This window comes from Drosophila montana, unplaced genomic scaffold, assembly GCF_035044405.1.
Source record: "Drosophila montana isolate Dmon_TW-CO22-7 unplaced genomic scaffold, ASM3504440v1 contig_1083_1, whole genome shotgun sequence".
Lineage (NCBI taxonomy): Eukaryota > Metazoa > Arthropoda > Insecta > Diptera > Drosophilidae > Drosophila > Drosophila montana.
Genome location: NW_026996074.1, coordinates 712,982 through 727,049, shown reverse-complemented (window position 1 = coordinate 727,049; position 14,068 = coordinate 712,982). Strand labels below are relative to the sequence as shown.

Below are 14,068 nucleotides of genomic sequence, written 5' to 3'. Positions count from 1 at the left end.
AAATAAATTTGTTCAATAATTTTCATTTCAACTTTATTACGTAAGTATACATACATATATAAAATATATTAAACAGTAATGTAGAAGTATTATATTAATTGTACTGTAGTTAACGTAATAATCATAAAATCCATAAAACATGAATATATTGTGCGTAAACTTTTAGTTTTTAAGCAGCAAACATTTTTAGAAAATAATTTTATTTTTTCTTTATTTTGCCTATTTAATTATTTAAAGTTCACATAACATCTCACAACATTAAAAACTTTTATTTAATCAACTTAATGACAGAAACAGTGATGAAAAAGTTATTTACATATTTATCTAAAAAAATAAAAGTTCCCCATTTCGAAAATGAAATTTGGTACAAACTTGAACGAAATTGACGTATTTTGTATATTTGCCCAAAATTTTTGCGAAAACCTGGAACCATAAAAACTTAAAATAGTTGGTTGCTAAATAATAAAACTTAAAACAAATACATTGTATATAATTTGTATGATAAAAATATATACACATCAACATTTAAAATATTTTTTTTTTAGTTCTTAAATGTTGATTTGACTAGTGGTTTATGAATATTTATTTATTTAAAAATAAAACGCACTTGGAGCCTGATTTGAAACCACAAAAACGCTTATTAAAGTTTCAAAAAAATTTTACACATCTAAAAATATATTTAATTCACAATTAATTATAATTTAAATCCATTAGATTTTTTAATGTGGGCTGGCTCTTGGCATTAAACATGCACATTTCTATGTGTATATTTCTCTTAGAAATTTGTAGAATTTTTCATTAATCTTATTTTGTAACTATTTGTAAACAAAATTTCCATTAAGTTGGCTTAAAACAGTTCAATTTTGATGTAGACTTTGCTCAGTGGATCAATAAACAGGCGCGCCTCAAAGGCTGCGACCAGTTCATAACTGGTTGCTCACTGTCCTTCAGTTAAATCATCTTACTTGTACAGAATAACAATTGTTTGTGTATGTGTGGTGTGTGTGTGTTTATACTGCTGCAGCCAAGCGACTCCCAACAGATTGATTTTCGCACAATATTAGGAATTAATCATTTGATGATTATTCACATAAGTGGTGAGGTAGACTTGTTCTCTTCCGTTGTCTGTGGTGCGTCCCTTTCGAGTCAGCGAAGCTTACCAGCTGTTGCTAATGGCCTGCTCCAGCTTGGCCTTAGCTGCAGCAGCAGCCGCCTGAACTGCTGCTGAGCTAGCACTTAGTGAGCCAGCGGTTGGGGCGACCACTGCCTGTTGCTTGCCGGCAGCAACGGCAGCGGCGGCAGCAGCAGCCGCTAACAATGATGCCGAGCTGGACATAAAGTTGACATTTATATTGATGGGATGCACCACGGGCATACTCGTGTAGCTCTTCTCGAGCAGATCTACACCGTTGAGGTACGGCACCAGTGCATTGAAATCCACATTAAGTGGAACATAGTAATTACCCTGTCCGTGCAACGCAAAGATAGGTACAGTAAACGAGTGACGGGGCGGCAGTGGAGCCGTCGTGCTGCTAGGCGTGCTTAACTGCGCGCCTGCAGCGTTAAGCTTGGCCAGTAGCGGACCGGAGTTGGAATTGCTATTGTGCAGCTCCGCCTTGATGTCCTTAATATCACTGAAGCTAAAAGGGAGCTTGTCGTCGCGCACCAACACCATGGGACGTGGCGGAATTGTGTTGCTGGCTTCATTGTGCACATCCAGCAGAAGGTTTCCATTGCAGGCTGCTTCGGCAAGTTTACGCTTCTTGGCCATTATGGGTGCTATCTCAGGCTCGGTACCGTCCTTGGAGTGTTCGGAAAGTGCATGCAAATGCGAATGCTCGCTCTGCAGGTGCGGCGCGTGCTCGCTACTCGTCTCCTCGTCGTGCAGCTCGTGCACAAAACGCTCCTTGATGTGGTTCTTGTACTTGTAATTGTTGTTGTGTTCGATCTCATGCGAGGATTCCGAGTAGTTGCGCATCCGCAGCGACATTAGGCTATCAGTTGTGTGATGATTATGGGCCAAATGAGCATGCTGCTGCAGCAGAGAGTCCCGCGGTGGGGGCGAGTGCATGTTGGAGGTATCCGTGTGAAGCAGCGGCTCACGCGAAGACTCAAAATCGTGTTGACTACTATCTGTGTGATGATGAGGCGCCGTCGATGTAATCACTGGCGCCTGATGCGGCTGCTGGTGGGCAGCAATGGCAACAGCGGCCACAGGCGCCTTAGCCAACGTGTGGCATGTGGATGTAGATGTAGTCGAACTAGCCGCATTACTGCTTGCAGCGTTAGAGCCTGTTGAATTGGTGGGTACATTATCGGTAGCGATGCCGTTGACCATACCATTTCCGCTGCCCACAGCGAGCTTACTCGGGCTTTGGCGCTCCATGCTGGTACTGGAAGTGCTGGCATTGGTCACGGCGGCAGCAGCAACGGCCGCCGCAGCTGCTTGATGACTACGCTGTAGCTGATTGAGATGATTGCGGAAACTCAGATCTTTGACATCATTATGGTCACTGCTGTGTTCAGAGGCGCCCTGCATGTCGCGCAGATGGCACAGAGGCTGATGATACGCCTGATGCGGGCTGCCACTGGAGGCACTCACGTTATCCGAAATGTGGCAGCTGCGGGTGGATTTGTAACAGTCAGCTGGCAAAAGCAGAGAAAAATATAAATTAGTATAAAAAGTGATTGATTTGATAAAAAATTAGGTTACTTACCTTTAAACACCTCGTCTATATGCTCCTGCAGGCGGGCCAAAAGTCGATAGCAAAAGTCCTGCATTTGGCTGTCGTAGAGAAACTTTGCCGCCTCCTTCATGCAGTCCATGTAACCGCTGCGGTACTCGCTCTCCTTCTGAAGGCACTCGCTCTGCAAGTGCTTTAGGTGGCGGATGGCCATCTCAATGATTTCGGTCTTCTCGATGCGGCCACGCCCCTTGCGCTGATACTGTGGAGGTATGAGGCGGGACAAATCAGCCAGGCAGGAGTTCATGCGATCGCGGCGCCGCTTCTCAATGATGCGATGCGACAATGGATCTTGCTATAGAAGCATACAAATAAGGACTACCATTAGTATGATCTTTACCAGAGCCTAGCAGCTAGTGAGTAAAAGGTTATGAAGTTTCGGGACCATTATGCTAAATGATTCTGGCCAGTTGTATTCTGTTTAGATCTTTTTGTCATGTTTATTAAATTTCGCTTTATTTTCGTTAACTTTACTAATTTGGGTATTCTTTTAATTTTAATTATTGTATCTTCATGTTCTTGCGTACAATAAAAAAGGGTCAAAAGCGGCGGCGACTTCTCGGGATGCTGTGCGTGTGCGTTCTGTGTGAGTTGTAGGCGTGTGAAAGTAGGCGTAGTCATCGACGTCACTTGCCATTGCCAGTTACCAGTCGCCAGTCACCAGTCACCAGTAATCAGTTACATTATGAGTACAAGCTGAGAACTTGTTACTCGGGCGCTTTTTCTTTTGATCCTTTGATCTTGTTTTCGAATTTGATTAGTGTCGCGATTTTTCGCTCTAAAATTGTAATATTTACCCTCGATGTTTTATTACGTCTTCCGGTGGCATATTCAGCATCATCCTCGCTGTATGCTGTTGCCGATGTTGAAAAATTTAAACTAGATTCTGTGCAATAAGGAAAACTGGAGACAGCTGCTTCGCTATAATTCGTATGCGTTTTGTTTCATATGCAAAAAGAAGTGGGAAGGATAAGAAACACAAATAAGTCCAAATCTTGTTCAAAATCTAGTCAAGTTTTTTTTTTTTTTCATTTGTTTTCGTTGTTTTAGTAATGCATTTATTAGGCGCATAACTTAAACTGACTTAGAAATATAATCGTAAGGCTAATTATTCTAAATATTTATATGTAGTTAAATTGTGTTGTTTTTTATGGGTAATGCTTTATTGTTTTCAAGTAAAATTAAAAATAAACCTAGGCTGCAAAATGAAAAAAAGAAGAAATATGTATTAATCGAAATGTAAATTTGTGAACAACAAAACTCTTTGTCTGTCGCGCATCCCTCTCTCATACTCTCTTACATATCTCAATATCATTTTTCTTATAATGTTCCACAGTTGGTAGTCAACCAGCAGCTAATCCGAGAGTCCCCGAAAAGGGCCACCAATGATTGCACACCAAGTTGTCGCTTGGCTAAAATCAAACGAGCGATTTGTTTTGTTTTGTTTGTAGTATAAAGGATAATAGTGCCTTAAAATACAATTAGCATAGTGTATAATAGTTTTTCATATAAAAACATACCCAGCTATATAATCACACACACACACACACACCCCTATACGCAGAAATACTTACACTTATACAAAAATAAAACCAACTCTTTTTTTCGCTAATTTGTGAGATCTTATGCTGAGCAGGTGTCGCATTTTTACAATAGCTGTGTTTGCTATCAACACCTTTAACATAGATAAATAACCAAATATCAACACCTTTAACATAGATAAATATTCTCATCGAATAACTCTGCTAGATATACCATGTATAAAAAATTACATTTCTCTAGCCAAGAATCAACAGCACGTTTAAATAAATAGTCAGCATACGCTCTCTTTTAAATCTAATTATTGAATCTACACGTTTTAATAGCATGTGTCAGAAATATATAAAATAAAATCTTTTTAAATGCAAAAAACTTAAGTACAGCGAGCAAAACAAATTGTTTAAATTTTGTTGTATTAAAAAAACACAAACAGTTGCCAAGTGAGGCAAATAAGTAAATAAAAAGAGTGAAACAAAATAAAGAATAATGAAAATATTTAATCAATTTCAATGAGCACTAATCTCTGACCAAAACAAACAAACAAACCTAAAGAAATAAAGACACAAAAATAAAAATAGAGAAAAGAAAAGAATAACAGAAAAGAAAAAACAACTCTGAAAGGCCGCGTCAGAAAACGCTAGAAAACTTGTTGCGAATGCCAGCAACATTTGCGATAAGCGCCAACACGCAAAGATTGGTCGAGTATGTAAACAACTGTCGTACATACATATATAAATGTATACAAATGCATATATACATACGTACAACATACATATGCAAACATATATACATACATACATACATACATACATATATACATACATACATACATACATACATACATACATGCAAACGTAGTAAATACCAGTACCCACCAGCTTATGGCGCTTAGAGCTTGTTTACTTATCCCCCACAGCAGTGCCAGAAAACTCTGGTGAAATCTATAAACTGCGACTACTGAGTACTGCGACTATCTCCCCGGTATCTAGCACCACTTATTGGTTTATTTCTAAGCTGAAGGAAGCTTTAAATGTCACGCACAGATCTTGGTTCACACTGCGTATGAGTAGTGCGCACTTTGGCACGTCACAGTTCATTTTTATGCTGTTTGCAAATGCAATTTATTTGCATATTGAAATACATATATGTACTTAAGAACTGATCCAGTTGAGTTGCACTCTAGTTGATTAACTGTCATCTGGGATACCACAGGGCAAACAGGTAGTGCATACCAGTGATAGTCCCGTGCGCAGGGCGTGTTCTTACTTTACAGCACTCAAGTAACAGTCGACCTTTGCACCCAGCGAGCGGCGTCAGTTGCCAAATCACTCGCTTGATTCATGAAATATCTACGCGATTCCCTGAACGCTAAACAATGAACATTGAACCCTATGGACACGCCCCTTATGCCCGCCCAAACTGGCAAGCTTTCTTGTTGGCGTTTTCGAATTTGGGGGCCAAAACATTGTCGACGATGTCGTGCCGACGTGCACCTTTGAGCTATTAAGTAATTGGCGAATAGCGGCGCTCGTATATATATTTAGATTTGAGCCAGTCGAATTTGTAGTGTATTCAACAATTCGTCTATGCGACATCTAAATAGTATGCCAAATGACGCTAAATGTTGATCAGCCGCAAGCTGCTTGCCAGAAGCATGAACAGACTTTAGAAGCACGCTTTGAATGCGCATTAATTGGAAATTGGAACAATAAATGAAACGAAAGGAAAGTTATCTTCAGAGTGCCGAAGCATAAATACCCTTATCCTAGCCGCACTGTTATGTTTTAATAAAAACTTCATCTATTTGTAAAAGAGAAAGACTTGTTGAGAGAGACTTGTTAAAAATAGACAGAGACATAAGTATATCAATATTAACTCAATTGAAGATCTCTTCTTTAATGCGATACACATTTCGTGACGAAATTTTAACAACCTTTTGAATAGAGAGTATATACTAATAGAAAGATTTTGCACACACACGCCCTCAAAGTTGTTGGCGATATCGTGCGTTAACCTAAAAATAATGAAAACGTACTCTACTGATATTTCGATTAATTGTTTCCAGTTCTATTTGACTTCACAGATAAGATATCTTTTCCGTTACACGTGACATTCGGTTAAAATTTCAAGTGCACATATGTATGTATGTACTTACATGAGTGAGTGTGAATATGAGTGTGTATTTACGAACACTATCAGAGTTCATTCACATGACTTTAAGATAGCACAAGTCAAAATAACACATATTATGTTTTGTTAGTCTAATCACAATACATTGAAATACTTTATAGACTGTATTTAAATTGCTATAATTGCTAAATTTGTGTACGTGTGCTGCATAAGCAATTCAAGACTGATTGATCAACATCCATGTCAGATTGCGTGTATTTCTTTGAGGGTGACTAATAAAATGACTAACTAGAATATTTAAGAGTAGTATAGTAAATATATGTACATATATATATACATATATATATAAATATATATATACATATATATATAAATATATATATACGCACCTAAGCAAAGGCCAAGTGTAAAACAAATTTCTGTCAATTTTTTTAACAAATTTGTTGTTACCACGACTGTAGAAACAATTATGCAAAAGAGTCCGGCTGTTTCAATGTCAAGCATTTCCGTTACAAAATCTGGGTCAAATGAGAAAGACCTTCGCATCACATCATAGAATTTCTAGATGTCTACGCTTAAGTTGACTGTAGGCAATGGAAATGGGTGCTTTGAATTTTGAAATGCTTAACAAAGAACCAACCTAATAGAATAGCGAAAGCACTAAAGCGATGACGCACTTCGGGGGAATTCAAAAAAGTCAACACAAATATAAATATAATAAATCGTTGTCTTCCCTTTGGTAAATTAGCATCAAGCATTAAGTGGAAAACAAAAGTGATCTGCCTTTACGATGGAGGAACGAGAACCTGCGACTTGGAGACTGTCACTGGCCCGCTCATTGGCCGGTATAACCTTGACTGCACCTGCAGTCTGAGACGCTGCTGATAAGATAAACGCCATATAAACAAATACTAGTGCAGGCCAAGCCGCCAAGCAACAGTCGTAAACAATTATTAGAGTGCTGGAAATTTTTACTAATAAAACTTGTTGAGTGTTTCACACAAACTACTTTAGCAGAGATCACGTGAGATGTTTTTGTTATGCTTGAAAAACTGGAAATTTCACGCTAACCGGTTGCAGCTGTTCGGCTGAAAATTTAAAAAAATTTAAGTAAGTATATATACATATGTGTATGTATGTATATATAGCCATGGCTGCCTGGACACGTGACAATATCGCCAAAGCCATGGCACTATAACAAGTGCAGATTGCTTATCCATCACAAATAATTCATCAGAGCGTAAACTGATTTGCCAGCAAATCGTGTCCACATGTCAATTGGAGTGCTTAGCAACAGCGGGACAGCGAACTGAACTGCAACGAGCGGCAGCCCTCCCCCTTTAAAATATTACTTATTCTCACGTATTCTCCACATCCAGTAAACAATTCAATAAACACAAACAACAATTCATAACTGCAATAAGCTCAATTGAGCACAAGCGGTGAGTGCTGCATGATTTACTTGATGCATTACGTGTACGCCTCTTTTAGCGCCCACATACACACATGCACACATGCAAACATACATGCCTGCATATGCATATGTATTTATAGCGTTTGAAAAAAGATGATGCAGCGGATATTAACATCGTTTAAATCAGCCACGTGAAAGACTTCAGATTGTCAGAAATAAAAACCACAAAAGCGGATTGGTACTAGAGACATTATGCCACATTATTCGATATCTGAAAAAATGTCAAAATGTCAAAGGTATTGCCATTTCGGAAATATCCTCTACTCTCTATACATAGAATACTTTTTCTCCCGTGCACATATTTACACATACACTCACACACGAGGCATACTTTTAATAAGTGGGTCAAAAGACATAAAAATCCATCTATTTAAATCATTTAGCAGCAATCAAATGCAACGTCGCGAAACCTGATGGACGCTGTTGACTCACCTGCTCACAAGCCCCAGACCTAGAGATTTGCCTCGCAACATGCCCAGCCAACATTGAGTGCATTAATCACAGCCAGGAAGCACACATACAAATACTTGCAGGCACATACGGACACACATTTGCACATACAAAAACGCACTTACATACAGATAACAAATTTTGTGAATTTCTCAATATTTGTATCACGTTTGTCAAACGGCACGAGAGATCGCGAGCTCTATAAAGTTGATGCATATGTATAAAGCAGCACAGTGGGAGATATATGTATGTGTATGTCCATACATGCATATATATTCAGACACTTATATATATATATTTGTATGAAAACAACTGCATGGAAACGATCATGTGTACGTGCCTCTGGCGGGGATGCCAATGGTCGAACGATGACGATAAGACGACGCGACTCCGAATGGCATTTGGAATCCGATTTGAAATCGGAATAAGTGTCCGCTCTGTTTAAATCTGAAGAATCGCGAGATCGCTAGGTACCAATTTATATATGTACATGCATATGTGTGTACATATGTGCGTATAGATAAAATTTGTAGTTTTATTTATAGAACGCAAGCATGCGTTTGTTTTTTATTTTGTAAACATCGCTATTGATATAAGCTAAATAGATCACTGAATTGTGTATTAAATAAATGCACATACTCGATCATTTGCGGCTTGCTTTGACGTGTTGTCTTGCTGAACATTTGGGCGTACTTAATCTACATGACGAATCTGCACCAGCAGTCGAGACTTCGCCATGTAACACAAACGTAGTCAGCAAACAAACACACTTTCTCAGAATTCTCTCGCACGGCATTATCGATAGCCACTTATTACATATCACAAATCGCGGAGCACCAAGCACTTGCTTATCACTGGGTCACGGCCGGGATGGTTGGGATCACGTTGTCGCAAAGATCCCGAAATCGAAAACAATGAGAGACAGCTGCGTATTTGAGTATTTGGCATTTGGAACAGCTGCCTCGTCGTGCAACAAACCCGAGATCTCACACATTGTCTCTCAACCAACACTCCCGTTTAATATATATTTTAAGTAAATCAGTTATCCGGTATCTTCGATGTGCGTCACGAGCTTTTATCGCGTGCTTGCTTATCTCTTTTATAGATGACTTGTTTGTAGTTAAGTTGGTTTTAATTAAAGCAGCGGTAGAGCAAATTATAAACATTGTAGATATACGACGGTTTCGTAGACGCGTGTTTACTTCAAGTGCCAAGTGACGATTTAAGCAAACTGCCAGGTACTGAATGATATCGGGCACGACAACGATCGCGATAACAATGTTGACGATAATGCTAAGAACCTCGTCCTCGTTATTCAATTTATTTATTTCTGTATTTAGCACCTAGAAGCCATAACAAGCGATCGGTTAACAATAACAAGTTATAGACAAATCCCTAAGAACATTTTAGGGTTTAAACATGACACTCAAAAGAGTGGCTACATCCCTTAAACCAATTATTTCATTTTGATCTAATTACTGAAGTGTCAAAATGGTAAAAAAAAATTAAATCGCCTCCAGTTTGCATGACGATCTTTATTTAATGACTCACACGATGTAAGCGTAATATGCTTAAAATGGACCTTGAATGCCTAATAGCATAATTAATGTCCAATGTGTAAATAACCCCATTCATATATAACATATGTATATGTACACATGTGCATCTAAAATCTCATACATAATTAATATTCATACATATTCATCACATCTTTAAAGGGTCATTTTAAAAACAAGAGCAAAACAGCTTCTTTGGTAAGCAATTGGTAAATGGATTTTTTAATTTGCCTTTTTTAGCTTGTTTCTTGCGTTATTATTTTTATGACTGTTGCATATTTGATTATTAAGCACTGGGAGTGACTAACGTTAAATATGTGCATACACATTATTGGGAATCACTTAAAGGCGCAGCGCCAGTGGACTAGACACTGAGGACACGAAAATAGTCGAATAACAATCAACAACAACAGTTGCTGACCTTCAAAAGGACACCGACTGGCACACACGCACGCACACGTGTGTATGTGGATGTGTATGTATGCCTGTGTGGAGCCAACACGCCCACAAAAGCCAATCAAATGTGCGGGGCCAGTTGGCTGTTTTTGTTGCTATTTATAGCCTTATAGCATTTTGGCCGTTGACATTTAGTGGGAATATAAGCTTGCTTTATAAAAACCAATCACTCCGGTCTCAACCCAACCTTTTATTTATTTATAAAATATGTATAGTATTATATATGTATATATAACATATGTAACGTATGTACGCTGTATCGACCAATGCCCGCAAAAACAAAAATTCCAAGTGGAATGAAATGGCGTGGTAAATAAAATTCAAGTTCAAAATAAAAATACAAAAAGAAGAAGAGAGAAAGGGGTAAGCCCCAAACTGAGCGTCACGTTTACCCAATCGTGTGTTGTATTTTGCTTGTGCTTTGGCAAAATGTTTGCATAAATAAATACATAAAATAAAAATCCATTTTGAAAATAGATTCAAAGGCGTCAAGTCTGTCTACCCACGTTTTTACTTTGCTCTTCGCTTGATTTTATTCTTCAATTTGCTCAACTGCCAAAAATAGATTCACGATCCAATCGCAACTCACAAACACACACACACACATGCACATATGATAAACTGTTACAATGCCGGTTGAAAACTATAACTAAAAGAGATGAATTTAAAAATAACACTAACAATAATTTATGCATAAGCTTAACGCGCGCAGGTGAAAGTGAGTGTGCTTGTTGTTTTTGTAGAAGTTGTTGTCGTTTTCTGTGGCAAGGGCTTCCTTATTTATACCTACCTCTCATACTTAACCGGATGTGCGGCATGACCGTTGGCTTCGCTCCAGTAAGGCTCCATGTTGTTGTTGCTGTGACTGCGGTGGCTGCTGGTGCTGCTAGAGGCTGCGATCCTTGGCAAAATTGCGATGGCTGCTTTGCGTGGCTCCGTCCTCTGCTGCTGCTGCTCCTGCGTCACCGTTACTTGCAGTTGCGGTGGAATGGTGGACGGTATCGCTCTTTACGTCAATGAAGGAGAGACAAGATAAAAAGCCGGCGAAAGAGCGCACAAATTTATATGACAGCAAACAGGTTGTCGGCCACGGCGAATTTATTTGCGGCGAATTACAATTTTTTGCTAGGTTGTATTTTCTGGTGGGGTCACTTTGAATATTACACAAGTCGACTTGCTAAATAATGTATTTAAATATTCAACAAATTTAAATATTTAGATTTTAGTTTTAATCTGATTAATTTATATAACAATTTGTATCACACTTAAATATCCAATACTCTTTGCACACTTGCGACACCCCTAACCGTTTTACATGTAGCATAACATTTCGAATTGTCTTTCTGTTTATGTTAAAATAGTTAAAGGAGTAATCTGTTTCCGATAAGGCGCATCACTTGTCTGTTGACTGTAAGTGATGACTGTGCTACGTTTATCAGCAGCGTTAGTCTTTCGTTTTTGTGACTGTGCCGATAACGGAGACAGCAACGGGTGCGATAAGACCTTAAGTACACACCACTATGCTCGCATTTATGTATTCGCTGATATATATGTACTAGGGGGCTTAATTCTTACTGAGCGATAGCAGGTTTCGGGATGTTTATCAATTTGTCAATTTCACCACACTTGTTGTACCACTGTAAGCCTCGGGCTCAATGTTTAATTGTATTAGCCTGGTCTGCCCCGCCCGTGTTAACTTGATGCCCACACGTTTTCTGCTAGCGATGCGGCTGCGTTCGAAACCTTGAAATTTTTTGCACTCGCGTCTCGTTTTGGTCGCGGGACTTGCTCTCTGCTAAACACGCATGCACGCTACCAGCTCCGCGAACGATTGTCGAAAAACGTGATTGGTTTTTTTTTGTCACACGGCACGATTTACACGTTTTGCACTTTAAATTATTTTATATTTATTTTATTAATACACAACTTCCTTCGTTTCACAGTGGAATTTTACCAGCACCCGCGTGTTTGTGAGCTTTCCGTTTGCTTGTATTTGTATATTTTACTACACAGCACTTTCAGATGTATGTGTATGTATGCCTACAATTTTTTGTTGCTGCTACTTGCTTGACTGTTGCTATAATTTTGTATTTCTTTTTTTTTTTGTTTCAAACACTTGCGTTGATTGCTAACATCAACTGCTCACTTCGAACGGTCGAATTGAAATGAATGAAAAATACACGGCGAACGGGCTAAAATTAAAACCAAGACGGCGAACCCAAATTCAACGTATGGATACGTTGAATACCCTACACAGAATACAAACCCTGTAAATTTAATATATTTTCTTATAATCAAATGGGAGTTTCTAACTATAATGTGTTTCAGATAATATAACAAATTCTGTTTATTTCTAAATTTAAAATTTTTGTATATATATGCACTTTATATAATCCTAATTTAGTAAGTTGTTGTGAGTGCTTGCTTACAAGCCACATTAGAGTTGAATATACTTTTCACAAAGAGTGTATATATACACAACACGAGACCAAAAACTGTGAGCAAGTTGAGAGAGCAGATGACGTGCCTGGGCTATCAGAGAATGAAAATTGCAAAAGAGCTAGAAAACGTGAGAGAGCGAGAGAGAAACCGCCCCGCTGACTCTGAGCGAAGCACTTTGTCAAGTCATGTTGGGCTGCGGCTGGCACTGCGAGTGAGTGTGTGTTGGTATGCGCTGGCTTTTAGATCTCTGTGAATGTGTCTGTGCGTGCGTTGATGTTATCGCATTTCGTGCGCGGCGAACGTGATTGCCACAGTGGGCCTACGAAGAACACATTTGTACATATTTTTGTTGTATTTTTATTGTATGTATGTACATACATGGATTAGCTAATCAATGTTTTCAAAGGAATATATCAAATCGAAGACGTATACTTGTTCATACTTACAGCTATTAACCGCTTTTATTTATTTTTTGCATTGATTGTGTTAAGAATATTTAAAGGAAGTAACTCACCTATCTTATATTAATGATCATATGTTCTAGAAATCTGTATATTGTCTGTTTTTAATTGTAAAATAAGCTATAAATATTTGCCACGTGTAAGACTTATAAGCACTACGGTGCATATTTTGATGACTAGACGACGCAACTTTACAGGCAGCCTGCACCAGCCATAGCACAGAAATGCGGTTCATGAGCCTATTTGAATACAACGAGGGAGCATGCATCCAACATAGTACATACATAGGTATGTATTAACGTACGTATAAAGAAATGTGCGTTATGTACGAATACGAAAAATACAACCATTGTTGCGCGTATTACTTTTATGTATGTATATATAAACAGACCACTGTATATGAATATGTACATATGTGTGTTATTAATAAGCACTTAAGATGACTGTAGTAGTTACTGTTGACAATTATTAAAAATAAAATTGTACTAATGTACATAGTGCAGACGTACAGAGTTTTTCTTCCATTTTTTTTTATTGATAATAAACATTCACCCACACGCTTGCACATAAAGATTACCGTTATAGAACTCAGTGGTCATCGGGGCGTGCGTTGCGTGCTCTTTACAGTTGTTTCTGTTGGTGTTTGTCTGACAGCTTTCAAGTTGAAAGGCAAGCGCAATCGAAACAAAAACAGAAATAAATAAACGACGTAGAAACCCAAGGCAAGTTAAGCTAAACAACAGCAATAACAACGTCAGCAGCACATAATAAAACACGTGAACGTGACAAATTCCAAAGCGATTCGCAGCTGTTACA

General features: G+C 38.4%; 1 protein-coding gene across 2 annotated transcripts; it reads right to left on the bottom strand.

The window, feature by feature from the left end:
* Positions 1–284: 284 nt before the first annotated feature.
* On the bottom strand, positions 285–12,493 carry cwo (transcription factor cwo). 2 transcript variants are annotated; one of them, XM_064679220.1, is made up of 4 exons: positions 11,140–12,493; positions 3,542–3,665; positions 2,718–3,039; positions 285–2,646 (listed from the first exon to the last, which is right to left on the bottom strand). In XM_064679220.1, the coding sequence occupies exons 1-4, from the start codon at positions 11,196–11,198 to the stop codon at positions 1,157–1,159; spliced, it is 1,995 nt and encodes a 664-aa protein (XP_064535290.1). In that variant the 5' UTR covers positions 11,199–12,493; the 3' UTR covers positions 285–1,156. The 2 variants fall into 2 exon arrangements, with proteins under 2 accessions (XP_064535290.1, XP_064535368.1); XM_064679298.1 differs by lacking the exon at positions 3,542–3,665.
* Positions 12,494–14,068: the final 1,575 nt, after the last annotated feature.